Source organism: Drosophila ficusphila, unplaced genomic scaffold (assembly GCF_018152265.1).
Source record: "Drosophila ficusphila isolate 14025-0441.05 unplaced genomic scaffold, ASM1815226v1 contig_106, whole genome shotgun sequence".
Classification (NCBI taxonomy): domain Eukaryota; kingdom Metazoa; phylum Arthropoda; class Insecta; order Diptera; family Drosophilidae; genus Drosophila; species Drosophila ficusphila.
Genome location: NW_025063993.1, coordinates 6,787,419 through 6,805,676, shown reverse-complemented (window position 1 = coordinate 6,805,676; position 18,258 = coordinate 6,787,419). Strand labels below are relative to the sequence as shown.

Genomic DNA, 18,258 nt, shown 5'->3' with positions numbered 1-18,258 from the left:
TTTAATATTTTCTTTATATTACTTTTGGGGGAACAGAAATTGATTGCCCAAAATAATAATAATAAAAACATATGGTTAACAAACTCTAAATTTATCGAGCTGATACCATCACAGTTACCATCATAGCTCTCATTTGCCAACACTGCCCTACAACACTACCGCGCGTGCAGGAAAAAACGTGCGCGTTTATTCGTCGCATTTTGTGTAGATAATTCCTAAATTCCGGATATTCCCGCCTTTGAATCTGATTTCCCAAAGATGTGGCCGCGATTTGGCATCAAGATTGGCAATAGCACGCTCTGCATCGCCCACGTGCGCGCGGATGGCAAAGCGGAGGTGATCGCTAACAAGCAGGGCGACCGAGTGTCCCAGGCATGCCTCCTTTGGGACGGCGTCTCGGAGATCGAATGTGGTCTAACAGCCAAGCAAAAGATGGCCACGAAACCGCGGCAGGCAGTGGCCCACAGCTTTCAACTGCTGCAGCCGAAGGAACAGCTCACCGAGGAGAAACTGGCCAGTGCTCTGCGGGAAATCCCCTGCGACTTTGACAAAGAGGAGTTGGTGTTCCGCATGGAACACACGGTGCCCTCTGAAAAAGAAGACCAGGATGATCGGGTGGTGACCAAGGACCTTAGTGCCTACCAAGTGACGGTGGAGTTGCTGCGCGCCGAACTGGAACTGGCACATCAATATCACACGGACGGAGAACAAGCGCCTATTGCTGTTCTCTCTATACCTAGCTACTATCCCGTCCCGGCCTACAAGTTGTTAGCGGAAGCAGCCGAAACCGCTGGCTTCCACGTGGCTCAAATCATTGCAGAACCCACGGCGGCTGTTTTGGGCTACAGCATCGGTGATGAGCAGCCGGAGCAGCGTCGCCATGTGCTGACCATCAAGTGCGGTGGCCTGTACAGTGACATTGCTTTCTATGCCGTGCAAAACGGTCTGTTCGTTCAGCTGGCTACATTTGGACCTTTCCCCATCGGTGGCCGCCAGTTCACCGAGGCCCTGGTGCAGTTCATCTGCGAGGAGTTTCGCCGCAAGTACAAGCTGGATCCGCACGAGTCGCGTCGCTCGCTGGCCAAGATCCGCACCGCCGCCGCCAACTGCAAGCACATCCTGACAACGATGCCTTCAACACAACTGTATATCGACTCCCTGATGGACGGTGTTGACTTCAATGCCCAGATGTCGCGCGCTCGCTTTGAGAGCCTCATCCAACCGGTGATCAACAGCCTTATTCAACAGCTGGGCGAGTGCGTGGAGCAGGCGCAAAAGGAGCATCCCGGTCTGAGTAGCATAGATGACATCGTGTTGTTGGGCGCCACCATGCAGATACCTAAGCTTCAAGCAGCCGTGGGCGCCCGCTTCCCCGACGCTAAGCTTCACAACAGCCACTCTGCGGACGAGGTGGTGGCCATCGGCTGCGCCCGACAGGCCGTCTGCTTGCTTGATCCACTCGAACAGCAGTTGCATAAAGATGATGATTGTGTGGTAGCCGAGGATGATCTGTACATCTGGCACGGGAATGACGAGGCGAACGCCAAGTTAGTCCTGGGCAGGGGTAGCATCTTGCCCGCCAAAATCAGGATATCTCTTCCTCAATCGGAACAAGGGAAGGGTGACCAAGGGGACAAGGAGGCCGCTTCTTTCAAGCTCCGAGCCGGAGAGAGCGAGATATTGGCTCGCCTGCCCGAAAGCACGACGCCAGAGGATGGGCTCTACCAGCTGGAGGTCGAGGTGGATCTCGACGATAAGGACGGCAACGTGGTGCCGCTGGTGCGACTGCGCTGCATGTGAGACCGGAAAACTGACCCGAAACCAATGCGCTATCGCCTAGTCTATTTATTGTTGCTAGCCTAATGATTAAAAATGATTATGATACAAACACACAAAATAAAGATAAATTCAAAAGCGGCAAACGAGAAAGCAAAATGATACTTTAAACTTTTACGCCATTTTATTGGTTATTTTAACTTAACTTAAAAATATTGTATTTAAAACTGCAAACTGGCTGACTTGTTACTGCGTTCTAGCTTGCGTAGAAACTCCTCAAAAACCACAACGCCCTTAAACATGCTGGTCTTCTTGTGATCCTTGATGCGGCTCTTGTCCTCCGGCACCTCCATGTAGCTCTTGCTCTTGTCATCGAAAGCGTTGATCTCGTGAAGCAACTGAGTGATCGTGGGCACCGTAGTCGGATCGAATTTGGCCACAGCACTCACACTGAATGGCACACAAACCTTTCCCGTAGCTGGGTGAATGCAAAATGGAGCCTTCAACAAATGATTGAATCCCCGGGTGACGTTGATGTCCAAACGAGGATAGAGCAATCCGAGCTGGATTTCTTGTACTATGTTCTTTAGCTTACGGCTCCAGGCACTTGCCGTGGAAGTTCTCATGGAGTTGGCGTATTTGAGAAAGCTTTCCCACACGAGTCGGGAGTGAGCTCCATCCTCAAGATTCTTTTGCAGATACGATTCCAGTTCGCCGCGAGCGGCATCATCGTGAACCATGTGAAGGAGCTTGGTAACACCTTTTGGAGTTCCAAACAGATTCTGATCCTCTAGTATGACCTCTTCGAACATAGGCTCCACTATTTTGAGGGCCCGCTTAATGCTGTGATGCGGGCGTTCGCCCATCGGACATCTGGCAGAATTGGTGCCTGCGAAACTGACGTAGGATATAATGTTCAGGTACTCCGCCACCGCATAACGACCACGTCCATCCAAGTGTCTGGCTTGATAGTCGCACACCCAGCAATGGATACCTCGTCGGCCGGAGAAAATCCAGACGATGTGCTCAAAACCGAAGTCCTCGCGTAGAGCCACATCCAAAATCCTGGCTGCGAGCACCATGAACTTCCAGCACTTGAGGCACACACCCGCTCCGGAACAACACGTGCGCACATCATCGTAATCCGTCATATCAATGTCGAAGACCAGCTCACGTTGCACGGGCGTTAATCCCCCGGGAACAGTGCGATGGTTCTTGGGTTTGGTGTGCATCACTGGTCCTATATCGATCTTAACAGGATTTCTCGAGCAGATCTCCTTTTCCAACTCAGCCTGGCTTTCGAAGCACAGGTATCGAATGTAGATGTCGTCCTGGAGCGTAAAGGAAATTTCACGATTGCTGAAAATGCCTTCTTCACCTATAAAAGTTTAAATTTAAATGGTTTTTAAAAATACTTTAGCTGGGAAGTCTTACTCAATCCATAAGAGAGCCAGCGGAAAAATGGTTGATGAGGGAAAAGACGTCTGTAGTAAACAGGTAGCATGTCCTGTAAAACTTCAGGATTGTAGGCATGCACATCTATCGTCTGTGGCTTTGGAGCCTGGTTCTCCTGATCTGCAGCTTGTTCGGGCATTTTAGGGGACTGGAAAAAAACGTGTAATTATTTGTAAAGCCCATAAATCAAAATAAAAGTTTTAACAAAATGAAAAACAATCCATCGTCTTGTCGAAACCTTATATTTATATTTTTTTGTTGTTGATTTTTTCTTTTTCAAAGAGAGATACACGATTTGAGCTTAGAGTACTGAAATATATTAACGACATGCAATTGTTAAAAGTACGAGGCTAATAATTGTCAGTTATGGGTCGAAACAAATCGAATCGAGCTAACACAATGGAATACCGCTGAATGAACCTGGTCAGAGAGTTCGTCCGATGATTGGCTTAGCTTACAATGAAAATCTATGTGTATTATGAATATATATATTACTATATAATATATGTTTCTACTTTACGCCTAGGTTAGATCATTTTTAGCTTAAAGATTAGAACACGACGGGAGGGCAATCCCTTATTCAGCATCATGGAGCAGCGAAGGGAGCCCAGCAACTTTCCACAAATTTAGGCCACTGTGAGGCGGATGTCCTGCATCTTGTGCTGCTGCCAGGAGTGCGCCGGCTGCCTGGGCGGCGCTGTATTGTACAGTGTCACCGAGGCGATGTGGCTGTTGGGCATCACCTCGAATATCAGATCCTGGTAGCCATAGCAAAAGGTGGAGCCAAACGGATTCGCCGTATTCGTCGAGCTGGCCCGATGCAGAACGACTGGCCGCTCCGAGGTGGCCAACGCGCTGCTGATCTCATCCCACTTGGTGTAGGCGTTAATGTTTACATGATCCTGCTTCGCGGGCGTCACCAGATCGTGGCCACTGTCGCTCATAGAGGGGTGATCCGCCTGCAGCAGGAACTGAAACTCGCAGCGATGGTACATATTGAAGTTGAAGTGCCCCGGGTAGTTGGTGTGCAGAATAAACTTCTTGCAGGTCTGCGTTCTGGCATCGAACAGCACATCGATGCCGAGAGTGAAGTAGTTGAAGAAGATGTCGCTCCGTTTGCTCTGTGCCTGCCGATTGACACTCGAGCTGTGAATCTTCATCTTGTCTTCGCTCTTAAAGAATATTCGATTGGGTGCTCCTAGGCTGGTGGCCACATCTTCGCAGCTGTCACCGAAAAGCAGCTCCCGCGTGAAGCATTGACGACGTGGCTCCAATGCTCGACCCGAGCCCTCTGTAAAAAGCTTAAGTTTCAGGCCCTTTGTGTGTCCAAAGGATGTGCGGAGTACAGTGGCGGATTCCAAGTACATCTGGCGGTGATAACAGGCCAAGGGCAGAGATGGAGCCCTATTCTCGGCCACATTGCTTCCCGCGTAGAGAGACATCTTGGACACGACGGGAGAGGCGCCGTCCAGAAATACCAGAGAGCCAAGCCCATGTGCGTATCCCGTGTGCTGCTTGTTGTCCACCGGGAAGTAAAAACTCAGTCCGCGGAAGTGGAGGGCAAAAATCTGCTTGGCTGCATCGTAGACACCAGGATGAGTGGCACCAAAGGAGTGCTCTATTTGCTCGATGCTGGGCAGCACTTCCGGGGAGTTGAAGTAGGCGCTGCAGTAGCGCAGCTTCACTAGCTTCATATTAAACACCTCGATGGTCTTCAGTCGCTGAATCACGGGATCGAAGATCAGGCGAACGCCATCCTGAGGCAGGTTGATGATTATGTCCACGCCCAAGGGATTGGTATCGGAATACAGGACTTGGACTCCCTTGATAATGCCCACCTGCGACTGGATAATGGAGATGGCCTGCGAGAAGTGCATGCCCAGCACAAACTCCCAGGCATCACAGCCCAAGGAAGTCTCCGGCAGGATCTCCAGATCTAGCATTTTGACTGCCTTTCAAACGATCTTTGTTTGTTATTGTTTGTGGCTGCGTATCGTCAACCCACTGACCTTGATAAGTGAAATCAGCTGCTATGTGCAAATATATTTAAACAATATATACGCAATTGATGGCCAAGCTTATTTTGTGTTATTATTTCAGCACTTTCTGTTTTTACGATTGTTTGCTTTTGAGATCTTGATTTCTGTTGGTACGCCCCGTTTATTTTTATGCAATTACGCAATGCTAAATTTGTTTAATTTCTGGTTCCTCAACTACTTGTCGTGCCCTTTAGCGCAGCGTTTAATCGTATTGTTTTCTTCTAAATTTTCGGACAAAGGCGAAATGCGCAGCAGAAAAAATGAGATAATAACAAAATAATGGCGTTGCCAGATCGGCGTGGGCAGCTGATTTGCGAAATTGTTAAACAATTGGGGTGTGGTTGTACCAAAGAAATACAACTTATTATATGTTCTCTTTCTAACTAATTTATTTATAATGATACCCTTAAAAACGATTTTAGCAAATATTTTTCGATTTTGTTTTATTCTTTTCAACTGTTTGGCAACTATGGCTAAACATGCAACAGCTGTTTCTATATTTTCGCGCGCTTTTTATGGGAGTAGTAATGTAATATTAAAAACTTACTTTTTGGTATTAACTGGAATAGTTATTGGCTTGCCAGCAGCTTTCTATGGTTCTATGAAGTTTAATTCTTCACTTTAAACACTTTCAAGAATTTATTTGTTTTTAATTAACAGGAAACAAGCGTTTATATCAGACACCACGCAGCACTTTCGCTGTAAATAACAACAGTTTTTCAATGTCTCCCAACACTTAGTTTTCAGCACTATTCAACACTTCGGATTAAGCGAGTTTTTTCGAAATATGGAATGTTTGTTTATTATTAACTTACAGCCCACTTTTTGCTTAAAACTATATAAGACGTTTAAAAATCTCTCTAGCGAGTTGATCCCAACAATCCAACACTTTGAACTCCCGCCTCGGTGCACGTGGAACCGCACTTGGGGCAGCCGAAACTTGCGTCCGTCAAAACATTGGCACTCAGACAATAATAACAAAAGATATGACCACAGCCCATGTGATGGGGCAACGTAGGACGTTCCCCGCAAAAGGTGCACATGGTTCCCAAGGTCATCTGTGGGGTAAGGAAAGCCATGTCGCCTCCACCAACCTCCAACTTCCGTGCAGAAGATGCCTGCCCAAAGGCCCAAGATTTCAGAACTCTTTGCAGCTTGCGGAAATTGATTATGGGGAGCACCAGGCCAAGGATTTCCTGTAATTTTAAGCAAGACATAGAGGTGTACTGGATGACCCGTGCTTAACTCACCATAAATCCTCCCCAAAGTAACTCTCTCGTCAGGTACTTGTAGCCTATGTCCCTCCTTTGATTGTTCCTCAGACTAATGTAGTCCAATCCCAAAAGATAGTCAATCAGCGTTGGTTTTCGACCCGTCTTAAGGAATCGAAAATAGTTAAGAATGTTTAGCACCAGGGCACTGTTTTCCGTCCATGTGATAGCCTGGCTGAACCACTCCACTCGCCTTGTTAGACGCCTCTCCTCCCAGCTCTTTACATATCCCGGCAGAACAGTGAGGATGAAGTGGAGCACCAACCTGGATACTGTGAGCTTCTCGGCATCATAGGCCAGGACCAGAAGCTGTTGGCCAAAGGTGGAGCAGCGCTTGCCCACAGAACCAAACCAAATGGCGGATTGGATGAGCAAATCCAGTTCCGGCTGAATTTTTATGAACAAAACTGGCTAAGATATGCAGAAGTTATATGACATCCAGGAAGAGTTATTTAAATAAGCTCACCGATATAGCCTGCAGGTTCTCCAGCAGGTTATCACGTATTAGGCGGGCAATGTCCTTGTTCAGATATATGGCATCAATCTACATCGTAAATAAGTCTCAAAATATTGCTTTTTATTCATGAATACACTCTCTCTCAGCTTACCTGATTTACTCGAGGAACATATTTGTTTTTCTCCAGCATTTTGTTTATACTCGTGTGATTTTGGCTAGCTAGTCATTGATATATTATTTTTATTTATCTGTACTCTGCCCCTTCTTATCAAAAGTCTAATAGAGATGTTGAAATTAACAAACTATTGATGGAAAGTATCGATAAAATGAACAGTGCTGGTTAACTAAAATGGAGAATGCCGCGATAATTTAAATTCGCATCTATATAAAGATATTTTCCAAATTATTTGTAGCCAACAACGGCTAATATATCAATTGCAAGACAGCTTAAAGCAACTCCTGGTTTTTTGGTCATTTAGGAAGCATTTTCGTGCAGCTTTTCAAATTGGGATTATGCAATTTCAATGAATACAAAGCAAAACGAAACGCAGAACTTGTTTGGGAGCCGGAAAATGTGTCTAACGACGTCTGGTAATTTGTGGTAATATTGGCGTTTACGTCTGGAAACGCACAAACCAGTTGGTCAGTTAAGACATTTGGCCGTTTGTTTGAGGAGTACAAGTTCAATGATTGGCCCCGGCTGCAAAAAGTATGGTCACTGGTTGGGTGAGTTTTGATTTTATAAAAAGTACATAATTCACACTTTATTACACAATTTACAATTCGTTCGTTCGATCTCTGTAACAAGTTTTACGAGAAGGCATAAGTTTACATTACAGTTTATAGATTAAGGATTATAGATTACAGTTTACAGTCGAGTGTGATTGATAAATTCGTCTGAGCAGGTAGTGACTAAGGATCAGTTGAAAGCGGAAGATACACATAGAAGTTATTCGCTATCACAGAATAAAATACAATATACAAAATGTTAATGAAGTGGTCATGGCCCGAATGTGGTCCTTGACCTGGGTGTGTGTGCTGATGTCCTAATTACGAGATATGAAGCTGATTCCATGGTCGATCGATGTGGATATGCTTGTCCCTCCTCCTAATCCTCATAATCCTCCTCCTACTTCCCGCTGATGAGCAATTTGGCTAACTCTAGTGCGCAGTGTGTCCTGCGCTTAGTAGTGGTGCTCGTGCAGTTCCTCGTGATGGTGGACCGGGGCAGTCTTGTGGACCACGGCGTTGAAGCCGTTGTGCTTGTCGGCGGTGTAGTCCACTGTGCGGATGGAACCGTCAGGCTCCACCAGCGAGTACTGGCCCTTGACGGTGTCGCCATCACGGGTCTCGTGCTGCGACTTGACATCTCCGGTGTGGAAGTCATTTACTCCGTACTTGAAGGCGTACTTGGGAGGGGCCTGTGAAAATTTAAACGATTAAAACACGCCAATTTGTGCCTAACTCTTTCACATATTTGTACTGGGTAATTGGAATTATTTAACATTTAATTTGTTAATATAAAGGAAAAGTTTTGAAATAAAGGACTCCCTCGAATTTAAGTAAGATAGCCCATCCAACAAATCTTAATTAATTTTAGTGAAATCCTAGATAAAATGTGGGACTTCTAAGTTTTGAAAACTTACGTGCTTGACACAATTTAGTATTTAGGAACTTACGTAATAGTCCACATGCTCGTCGTGGCCGTGATCTTCGTGGGTCTCGTAGTGGGGCTCAACGTGTTCGTGGTGTCCGTGCTCCTCGCCCAGCGAGATGCGCTCGATCTGATGGTGTCCGTACTCGTGGATGGGCTCCGCTTCGTGGTGGGCCAGGTGCTCGTAGCCGTGGCTCTCCTCGTAGTACTGGTGCTCCAGCGGATAAGCGAGGCTCAGGCACAAAGCCGAGGCGAAGATCAGATACTGAAAGATCAAACGGGCAGGGGCATAATTAACATCTCGGCTCAGACGTCGGCTAATTGCTTCCGCTCGTGGAGTGTGGAGTTGCAACTACTGCAATTAGCGGAGGCCAAATTGTGTGGGTGGAAAAGTAAGTGGCATCTGCTGGATTTTAAGGCGAATACCTGAGGCTTTCCACTGCCTGGTCTTAATGAATTCATAAACAAGCGTTTGCTGTGGTCGACTGACGCTTTTGTTTGAATTTACTTTTAGTGGTTTCTTTGTGGTTTGCTTGATGGCTGTACAATTGTTAGCAAACTCAAAAGGAGTTTTTGCTGCTTACTGAAAAGATTAGTCTTAAGAGGGTGTTTCGTTTGATTTGTGGTTTCTTGGGGCTTTATTTTAATGAGTAATGCGTCTTCGGTGTTTGATAATTAAATATAAAATGTTGTGTTCGGAAAACTTGGGAACTCAACTCAACTTCCTTATTTTATAGCCAGGACAATATAGTTTTATTAAATTTAAAAGTTGGCCAGTTTAACTCTTTAAAAAAGTCAAAAACTAATAATAAAGCCTTTAGTATGAAACAAAATATTCACATCCTGAATCCATTGTCCTTTTTTAAAATCACTGCTTCATGATTCGATTCTCTTTTTCAAATTCTTTCACAACCAGTTCACTTTGTTTTCAGGTATCACTTTATCCACTGATCGTTTCAAAACGTCCTTCAGGACATTTTTGTTTTACAATTTATTGTTCACAGTCATTATCCTTAATCCTTTGCTGCTGCTCACCTTGAAGGCCATTTTAGTTTGAATTTAGTTCGCGTTTTGTTTAGAGATCACTGGATGACTGCACGCAACGACTTTTCACCACTGAATAATGTGGTTGCAACGAAAATGTGCTGCTTTTATATGGTTAGGAAGAAAGTGAATCGGCTGGCAACGGTGGTTCGCTGGATCGGTGGATTGGTGGATCGGTGGATCGGTGGTTAAAGCAGCGGTGGTTCGAGCACCGACGTCGCCGTCTTCGGTGAGCGGAGCGTCTCTCGAGCCAAATGTAAAACAGTTCAGATGTGGTTGTTGTTTGCCATTGTTTGGCGTTTGATGTTTGCTGCCCAGCTGCACTCAGAATAAATAGATCCGATAAATAGATGGATTAAATCTGTTACAAAGAACCAAAGTGTTCTCCAACATTTTTAGAAAATCCTAGTCGAAAATTGTACTCTTGTACTTGAAATATCATTAAACTAAATCATTTGTAAGTATTTTTGAACATATATTTTATAAATTATATTACAGAAATTTTAAGTAAATCAAAATAGTTCTAAAACAAATTTATAAAATGTAATATATATTAAAAGAAAATATACCTTTTTTAAAAACATAACTTTTTTAAAATATTCAGTTACATTTTTAAAAAGGTATAGTTGTTTTAGTCTTGTTTTTTTTTTTTTTGAGTGTTTTCTTTCCAGGATCCTTTGTGTGTCATTAGTGACGCATGCGATGGCGTTGATAAGTCGTCATCGCTGTTGCTGATCGGCAGTTGCAACATTGCAACAACCACGCTGACAGCCCCGCTCCGAAGTTTGTTAATAATATTTCGGTATATTCGCTTGAGCCAACTACCAGCCTATTTGCATTGCAGGTCTGCATTGTTGCTCTGCAAGTACGCTCATTAAACGCAGTTTGACCCGAATTTCGGCATGATGATTTTCGTGGCTGCTGCTGGGCAACTTTTCGGCTCAACCTTCTATTGCGGTTAGCCTCCGGTTAATCGTTTACTTTTAATGCGCTGATTTTCGTAAATACGTAACTTGTAAATGGTAAATTGAATCGGGTCTGCAGGCTGGCCCAATAAAAGCCAATTTTGTAATATTTAATTGTTCGACATAAAACAGAAGTTTTGTCTGCAGCTCTTTGGGGGTCCCTCATACTTTGTCTGCCCAGTAATTCAAGTCAAAGTTAAGTGCCACAATTGCGTTAGGAGAAAATGAACCAATCTTTTTGGGTCTTTCGTCAATTTGCGATTGGTTGGCGCTAATTAGGCAGCGAAGCGTGCAATTTTGTGATTTGAGGGTTCTCACCTCGAAGGTTGAGAAAATCGTTTTGTTTAAAGCATTTAAGTGACACAAAGGTGTTTTGTTATACAGATAGATTTGCAGTTTATTTGTTATTTATAAAACAACATGAATAAAGTAAAGTAAAAATTAGTAAACATGGTATTAAACAATTAGCAACCATATTTACGTTTTTAAACAGTTTCTTTTTTCAACAAATTGCTATAATAGATGAAAAATTCCCTACAAATTTTCTCATCAATTTCACGCCATACATTCGAATTCCTGCCCATCATCCACTCGTTCGACTTATTCCTATCTCGGCAATCTAGTTCATCGGTAAGTTGTTTGCCAATAACTCGAGAAATTACTTGGATTTGGATTTCGTGCAGTTTGCATAGCCCGATTCACAGGCTCTGTGGCAAATCTGCCGTGGATCCAATCCAATTGCAGCCAAACGAATCGAATGACATCGGGTTGATGTACTCTTAAATACAGGCACAATTTTAATTGCTATATTATGGTCGACAACGTTTGACAACATTGCAAGACATGACAAACCAAAAAGCAGCGGGTAAAAACAAACATTTTTCACGATGATTACCAATCCAATCCGCCGCCAATCCCGACGCTGCACAAAAAATATGGCAAATAAAATAAATGCTTAATTATGGCCCACGATTTGGGGTCTACGTCTCCTGCATGCTTTTTTTTCCCTCTGCGGAGCGTTGGCGTTGCGGCAGGTGGAAAAAATAACGCAAGTCAACGTGCCACACTCGACACACAGCTGAAGTCACCTGTTGTGGCATTCCAAGTGCACATACAGTCACGTACCGCAGTGTATCGGCCGCTCCATTAGGAAATTCGACGAAGCGCAGCAAATTGAACGCATTGCTGGTACAATTTTCAGCTTTGATTTTGTGTTTTTCTGAAGGAGAGTACATTAAATATTTCTGAGAGTTTAATATATGTCCTTTGCTTTTGTTTATTTTGTTTAATTACATTTTATTAATTTTGTTTTACTTGTATATTTTTTTTCTTCAAAACTCGTCAGCAATTTGGTTTCTGCAAAATCGTGATTTTACTACTTTTACAGGCAAACAGCGCCGGCGAAACGTTTTAATTCCAGGGATGGTTGTCGTCTCAGAAATTTTGAATAAAATTTAACATATTGTTCTCATCTCTGTTTTTCAGCTGGGTAAATTACCCACCACAGACCCCACGACATCCGCCGGGCCTGAGGCAAAGAATATTTTTCAAATTATTTTGAGGGCCTTACTTTACTTACGCTTTTCCTCTGGGTCGTAACTCCAGTGCGTCTCCTAAGTTAACCATAGCCAGAATAGTCATAACAACCAAGCACATCAACCTCATGATTACGAATGTTGATGTGGTCCAGAGCTGGACGAGATTAAATAGGTTTCCCCTAAGGTTAAGCGAATCTAATCCAATTGTATTTAGATTTGTACTTTTTTTTTTAAATTTTTAATTCAAAGGAAAATAATTAAGTTTCCCCTCAGGTTAAGCGAATCTAAGCCAAATGTATTTAGAACTCCAATAGCATGCATTAAAGTCCATAGATAAAAACGTTTGCTATGCATTTTTCCTTTTTTCTTAATTTTTAAATCACCAAACTACTGACAATGAAATCTAATGTTGATTTTTAAGTGCACACAATTTTAGCTTGATATTGTAGAGCTCTTTTCCCCATTTTCATGATATGCAATATATTTTGGTTGATTTCGCTTCTAGTTATCGCTTCTTTTTCTAAAGGAGAGTACATTAAATATTTCTGAGAGTTTAAAATATGTCATTTGCTTTTGTTTACTTTGTTTAATTACATTTTATTAATTTTGTTTTACTTGTATATTTTTTTCTTCAAAACTCGTCAGCAATTTGGTCTCTGCAAAATCGTGAATATACTATTTTTACAGGCAAACAGGGCCGGCGAAATTTTAATTTCAGGTGGGTAATTTTTAGGACAGACGATGAGCGAGGGGGGATGGTTGTCGTTCTCATCTCTGTTTTTCAGGTGGGTAATTACCCACCACAGTTCCCACGACATCCGCCGTGCCTGCAGGCAAAGAATATTTTTCAAATTATTTTGAGGGCCTTACTTTACTTACGCTTTTCCTATGGGTCGTAACTCCAGTGCGTCTCCTAAGTTAACCATAGCTAGAATAGTCATAACAACCAAGCACATCAACCTCATGATTACGAATGTTGATGTGGTCCAGAGCTGGACGAGATTAAATAGGTTTCCCCTAAGGTTAAGCGAATCTAATCCAAATGTATTTAGATTTCCAATAACATGCATTACAATCCATAGATAACGTTTGCTATGCATTTGTACATATTTTTTTTTAATTTTTAATTCAAAGGAAAATAATTAAGTTTCCCCTCCTTAACCTTATTAAGCGAATCTAAGCCAATTGTATTTAGAATACCAATAACATGCATGAAAATCCGTAAATATAAAATGTTTCCTATGCATTTTCCTTTTTTTTTAATTTTTAAATCACCAAACTACTGACAATGAAATCTAATGTTGTTTTTTAAGTATACACCATTTTAGCTTGATATTGTAGAGCATTTTTCCCCATTTTCGTGATATGCAATATATTTTAGTTGATTTCGCTTCTAGTTATCGCCCCAAAATAGTACCTTGTGTATCTAGTGCGGTAAGAACGAGATTACAGCGCAGCGACAAAAATACTTTTTTACTTTTCTCTGTGGTGGTAATTGAAAACAAAATTTTCATTTTGTTTGCTGTCTTGTCGTTTTCCCCTGCACACACTAGTTGGCCAGCAGGTGTTAATTTTTTGGTTAGCTATAGTTTAGATTCGCTGTTTTTTTTAATTTTTTGGCTTGCTCTGGTTCATTGTGACTAACTTTTACCCAGAGCGCTTGACCACTCGATCAATTCCCGCTCACAAAAGTAGAAATTCGACCAAACGCAGCAAATTGAAAGCATTGCTGGTAAAATTTTCAGCTTTGAAAATTGCATTGCTATGCAGTTTTACTTTTTTTTACATTTTTTTGAATGAAATCCAATGTTGTATTTTAAGTGCATACAATTTAAGCTTGATATTGTAGAGCCTTGTTCCCCATTTTTGTATATTATTATTTTTTATTATTATATAGGTATATATATTTCGCTTCTAGTTATCGCACAAAATATTTTTTACTTTCCATGTTGTCTTTTCCACTCTTCGGAGTGTTTACCGGGTCTTGGGGGTCGTCTCTCCATTGCGTCTCCTAAGTTAACCATAGCCAGAATAGCGACAACGACCAACAAAATATACCTCATGATTGCGAATGTTGATGTGGTCCAGAGCTGGAGGAGAATATATAGGTTTCCCCTAAGGTTAAGCGAATCTAAGCCAATTGTATTTAGATTTCCAATAAAATGCATAAAAATCCATAGATAAAAACTTTTGCATTTTTACTTTTTTTACATTTTTATACCCTTGCAGAGCAAAAGGGTATTATAATTTCAGTCAGAAGTTTGCAACGCAGTGAAGGAGACACCTCAGACCCCATAAAGTATATATATTCTTGATCAGCATCACGATCAGAATCCAAATATGCATGTACGTCTGTCCGTCTGTCCGTCTGTCCGTCTGTCCATCTGTCCGTCTGTCCGTTTCCGCGCAAACTAGTCTCTCAGTTTTAAAGCTATCTTGATGAAACTTTCCCAAAAGGTGTGTAGCTATTGCACGCAGTATATAAGTCGGAACGAGCCGGATCGGCCGACTATATCGGATAGCTCCCATATGAGAGGATGAAATAAAAAATTCTCACGCCGTTGTTTTTGATCAGATCGACTTGAATTCTTCAAGATGGCGTTTTCTAACTGTTATTGAATTTCGGATTAAATTTGATCAAAATCGGATAACACTATCATATAGCTGCCATAGGAGAGATCGAAAATTATATATAGAATTAATGGAAATAAATTGATAACATCGTTGTTTTTTATCCCACGAGCATGATTTTTTGAATATCAAGTTTTTTAACAACGTTTATATTGGAAACAAAGTTTCATAAAAATCGGTCATCTATATCTTATAGCTGCCATAGGAAAGATCGAAAAATCTATATAGAAATAATGGAAATAAAATTATAATATCGTTGTTTTTCATCAGACAAGTATGATTTTTGGAATATAGAATTTTCTTACGACTCTTGAATTACGAATTAAATTTGATGAAAATCGGACACCTATATCGTATAGCTCCCATATGATCTATAGTCAAAAATATGGAAAATGAATAGAAAAATCGTCTTAGATTCGATGTTGTCTAGCCTTTATGCGTTTTGTTCGACATATTTAATGACTGCAAGCTTCGGCTTGCCGAAGCTAGCTTCCTTTCTTGTTTTGAATGAAATCCAATGTTATATTTAAGTGTATACAATGTTAGCTTGATATTGTGGAGCCTTTTTCCCCATTTTTGTTTTATTTTCGTTGATTTCGCTTCTAGTTATCGCCCCAAATATTTTTTACTTTTTTCTGTGGTGATAATTGCAAACTAAATTTTCATTTTGTTTGCTATCTCGTTGTTTTCCCCCACTCACACTAGTTGGCCAGCCGGTTTTAATTTTTTGGTTGGCTATAGTTTAGATCCGCCACTCAATCATTTCGAACTCACAAAAGTAGAAATTCGTTGCTGGTACAATTTTCAGCTTGGATTTTGTGTCATTTTGAAAGAGAGTACATTCAATATTGCTGTATATAATAATATAAAATAATTTTGTTTTACTTGTATATTTTTTTCTTGAAAACTTGTCGTGAATATACAATTTGTACAGGCAAAGAATATTTTTTTCAAATTATATGGCGTTTGGGGCGTGTATGCGGTGTCTTCGACTTCTTCTTTGTACCAAAGCCAGTGCGTCTCCTAAGGAAACCATAGCCAGAAAAGCGATAACAGCGAACCAAATAACCCTCATGATGGCAAATGTTGATGTGGTTCAGAGCTGGAGGAGAATCAATAGGTTTCCCTTAAGGCTAAGCGAATCTAAGCCAATTGTATTTAAATAGCGTAGATAACATGCATGAAATGCCATAGATAAAAACGTTTGCTATGCATTTTTTTAAAACACCAAACTATTAACAATGATATTTTTAGCTTGATATTGTAGAGCCTTTTTGGCCATTTTTTTGATTTGCAAGATATTTTGGTTGATTTCGCTTCTAGTTATCGCCCCAAATATTTTTTACTTTTTCCGTGGTCGTAATTGCAAACTAAATTTTCATTTTGTTTGCTGTCTTGTCGTATTTCCCGCTCACAGGTGTTAACTTTTTGCTTAGCTGTAGTTTAGATTCGCTGTTTTTCTTTAATTTTTTGGCTTGCCCTGGCTACATTGTGGCTTACTTTTACCCAGAGCGCTTGGCCACTCAATCAATTCCCACTCACAAAAGTGAAAAGTCAAAACGCGACGCGAACGCGGCGTTGTTGGTGCTTTTGTTGGTTATGCGCATGCGCGCATGTAACAGCTGCAGGTAAGCAGACCAAGCAATTACCTAGTAACTCATATTTACCGTTAGACATTTAGTACATGCATTAACTTGGCCAAAAGTAGTTGAAGTGCTCCTGCTGCCGCGGCTTAATCTAAAGCTAAAGCTATTTCTGGTGTACATTTGCGACATCGGCCAAACAAAATAAGACAAAGCGATGGAAAAAAGTTTGGTACACCACAAAAAAAAGTATGTTAAAAATAAACTATAATACTTTTAGATTGTTTAACAGAGAACAAAAACTAATGTATTAAAACTTTTTAATTTGGGATAAACTATTTTTAATGGAAAATTAAAATTAATATTTTTTTGCGTGTAACTTAAGCGATCGCTTGGCAAACACACAACCACAATGGCTGGCAATCAGCAGCAAACTTTGACTTTTGTCTCATTGTTTCATATTTATTAGAGTCCCGGCTGAAACCTTACAACTCAACAAGCCAGCTACGCGTGCATCTTTCCAAAATTGTTGTGGGAATTGGCTTTGGCCATAGTTTTTTGGCTACTGCGGCAGCCGGTGTTGCTCTTTTAATGGTTATCCTTTTATGCGGCCTGGGCTTACGCAACCAAAACGGCAGCGATTGTGGCTGCTGTAATTGAAAATTACATTCGTGGGGCTCCGCACTGCCAGGGCATCCCATTACCGCCAATTTATATTTATTTATTTGCAGCCAATGCGAATATAACACGAATTTGCTGCGAACTGGTTAACTTGTTCCAAAAGAGAAATGTGCGTGTGTGTGGTCAAAAGGAAAATGGGAGAGAAATATATGGCTAATTGCCAGCGCACATTGAACTTAAAAGTGCAACAACAAGGTGTGTAAGTTTTTGCTCTTTTTGTGCTTGATCAGCAGTCACACAGTGCGTATGAGCAATAAAATGGTTTAAGTAGCCTTTAAAACCAGTTACGAGTTTGAAACCATCATCTAACGTCCATTTGACACTATTTCAGGAAATTATTATGTGTAAATATGTGGAAGGAAAATTTATTGGTAATTGGGTTTGTTTTTATCAGTTAATTGGCCTAAAAAATTTCAGTTTATGTTGTAGAGTCATACAAATTATAACTTTATTAAGTGGTTTTCTTCTCAGGGAATTGTTAAACTTTAAATGTGGAATTATTAAACTATAAATTTGGAGCGCTTCAAATTTTTGGTTAATTAAAATTTTTTTAGAGTTTTATAATTTGGTCTGCTAATTAAAAACCGCTTTTACAAAATACGTTCTAAATCACCACACAATTAATACTTATAAATAAAGTAAATATATTATATAATATACAAGTATATTCTTTTTTTCTATATCTCCTTTTTTCTTAGAAAGCCCGACTAATCCCTGTCAGCTTCCATTTGCTATCCTTCATTATTTAATCGCATCCAGCCGTCATCGCCGTCAGCTTTGATTATGCATTTCATGATATAACCGCCTGGGTAGCATAATCTGAAAAGTCTTTCAACGGTAACAAATAATATTCACTTGAATTCGGTGCGGTAACAGCAATTGCACCCGCCCCTTCTGGTTCCTCCAGCCGGTCGACTTCTGCCGCGGGTTTTGGTCTTAGGCTTCGGCTGCTGCCGTTGACATAATAAATAGCTGAAGAAATTAATTAAATGCAAATTGCCAAATCGCATAATCATATCATATGGCAGCTGGCACAGTCGAGCGACACTCATTTTCGTTTTCATTTTCCGACCATCTCGCCAGTGTGTGGAGCAACATGCGGAAAAGCCGAGAGCGCCAAGTCTTGTTGGCGGCGTTGCGATTTTCCAATTGATTTTCGCGCAA

General features: G+C 41.3%; 5 protein-coding genes and 3 long non-coding RNA genes across 9 annotated transcripts; 2 read left to right on the top strand and 6 right to left on the bottom strand.

Moving 5' to 3' along the window:
* Positions 1 to 123: 123 nt before the first annotated feature.
* LOC108089033 (heat shock 70 kDa protein 14) lies at positions 124 to 1,922 on the top strand. The gene has a single exon (XM_017187130.1). The coding sequence runs from the start codon at positions 259 to 261 to the stop codon at positions 1,798 to 1,800; it is 1,542 nt and encodes a 513-aa protein (XP_017042619.1). The 5' UTR covers positions 124 to 258; the 3' UTR covers positions 1,801 to 1,922.
* A 19-nt stretch (positions 1,923 to 1,941) lies between these two features.
* On the bottom strand, positions 1,942 to 6,003 carry LOC108089034 (DNA primase small subunit). The gene is made up of 3 exons (XM_017187131.1): positions 5,818 to 6,003; positions 3,211 to 3,379; positions 1,942 to 3,154 (listed from the first exon to the last, which is right to left on the bottom strand). Exons 2-3 carry the CDS (start codon positions 3,368 to 3,370, stop codon positions 1,998 to 2,000), a joined length of 1,317 nt encoding a protein of 438 aa, XP_017042620.1. The 5' UTR covers positions 3,371 to 3,379; positions 5,818 to 6,003; the 3' UTR covers positions 1,942 to 1,997.
* On the bottom strand, positions 3,458 to 5,546 carry LOC108089035 (PHAF1 protein CG7083). 2 transcript variants are annotated; one of them, XM_017187133.2, is made up of 2 exons: positions 5,241 to 5,546; positions 3,458 to 5,183 (listed from the first exon to the last, which is right to left on the bottom strand). In XM_017187133.2, the coding sequence occupies exon 2, from the start codon at positions 5,172 to 5,174 to the stop codon at positions 3,858 to 3,860; it is 1,317 nt and encodes a 438-aa protein (XP_017042622.1). In that variant the 5' UTR covers positions 5,175 to 5,183; positions 5,241 to 5,546; the 3' UTR covers positions 3,458 to 3,857. The 2 variants fall into 2 exon arrangements, with proteins under 2 accessions (XP_017042622.1, XP_017042623.1); XM_017187134.2 differs by having other exon boundaries at positions 3,458 to 5,179.
* Positions 6,004 to 6,036: 33 nt separating the features above from the next.
* LOC108089036 (peroxisome biogenesis factor 2) lies at positions 6,037 to 7,265 on the bottom strand. Its single transcript, XM_017187135.2, has 4 exons — positions 7,150 to 7,265; positions 7,008 to 7,085; positions 6,521 to 6,952; positions 6,037 to 6,466 (listed from the first exon to the last, which is right to left on the bottom strand). Exons 1-4 carry the CDS (start codon positions 7,186 to 7,188, stop codon positions 6,131 to 6,133), a joined length of 885 nt encoding a protein of 294 aa, XP_017042624.1. The 5' UTR covers positions 7,189 to 7,265; the 3' UTR covers positions 6,037 to 6,130.
* Positions 7,266 to 7,729: 464 nt separating this feature from the next.
* Positions 7,730 to 9,773, bottom strand: LOC108088947 (histidine-rich glycoprotein). Its single transcript, XM_017186969.1, has 3 exons — positions 9,688 to 9,773; positions 8,678 to 8,917; positions 7,730 to 8,419 (listed from the first exon to the last, which is right to left on the bottom strand). The coding sequence occupies exons 1-3, from the start codon at positions 9,697 to 9,699 to the stop codon at positions 8,183 to 8,185; spliced, it is 489 nt and encodes a 162-aa protein (XP_017042458.1). The 5' UTR covers positions 9,700 to 9,773; the 3' UTR covers positions 7,730 to 8,182.
* A 2,139-nt stretch (positions 9,774 to 11,912) lies between these two features.
* LOC108088958 lies at positions 11,913 to 12,432 on the bottom strand. The gene is made up of 2 exons (XR_001771258.2): positions 12,241 to 12,432; positions 11,913 to 12,189 (listed from the first exon to the last, which is right to left on the bottom strand). It is a non-coding gene; the product is annotated as an uncharacterized LOC108088958 (long non-coding RNA).
* A 333-nt stretch (positions 12,433 to 12,765) lies between these two features.
* On the bottom strand, positions 12,766 to 13,466 carry LOC108088946. Its single transcript, XR_001771253.2, has 2 exons — positions 13,079 to 13,466; positions 12,766 to 13,026 (listed from the first exon to the last, which is right to left on the bottom strand). It is a non-coding gene; the product is annotated as an uncharacterized LOC108088946 (long non-coding RNA).
* Positions 13,467 to 16,107: 2,641 nt separating this feature from the next.
* LOC108088956 lies at positions 16,108 to 16,715 on the top strand. The gene is made up of 2 exons (XR_001771257.2): positions 16,108 to 16,458; positions 16,512 to 16,715. It is a non-coding gene; the product is annotated as an uncharacterized LOC108088956 (long non-coding RNA).
* Positions 16,716 to 18,258: the final 1,543 nt, after the last annotated feature.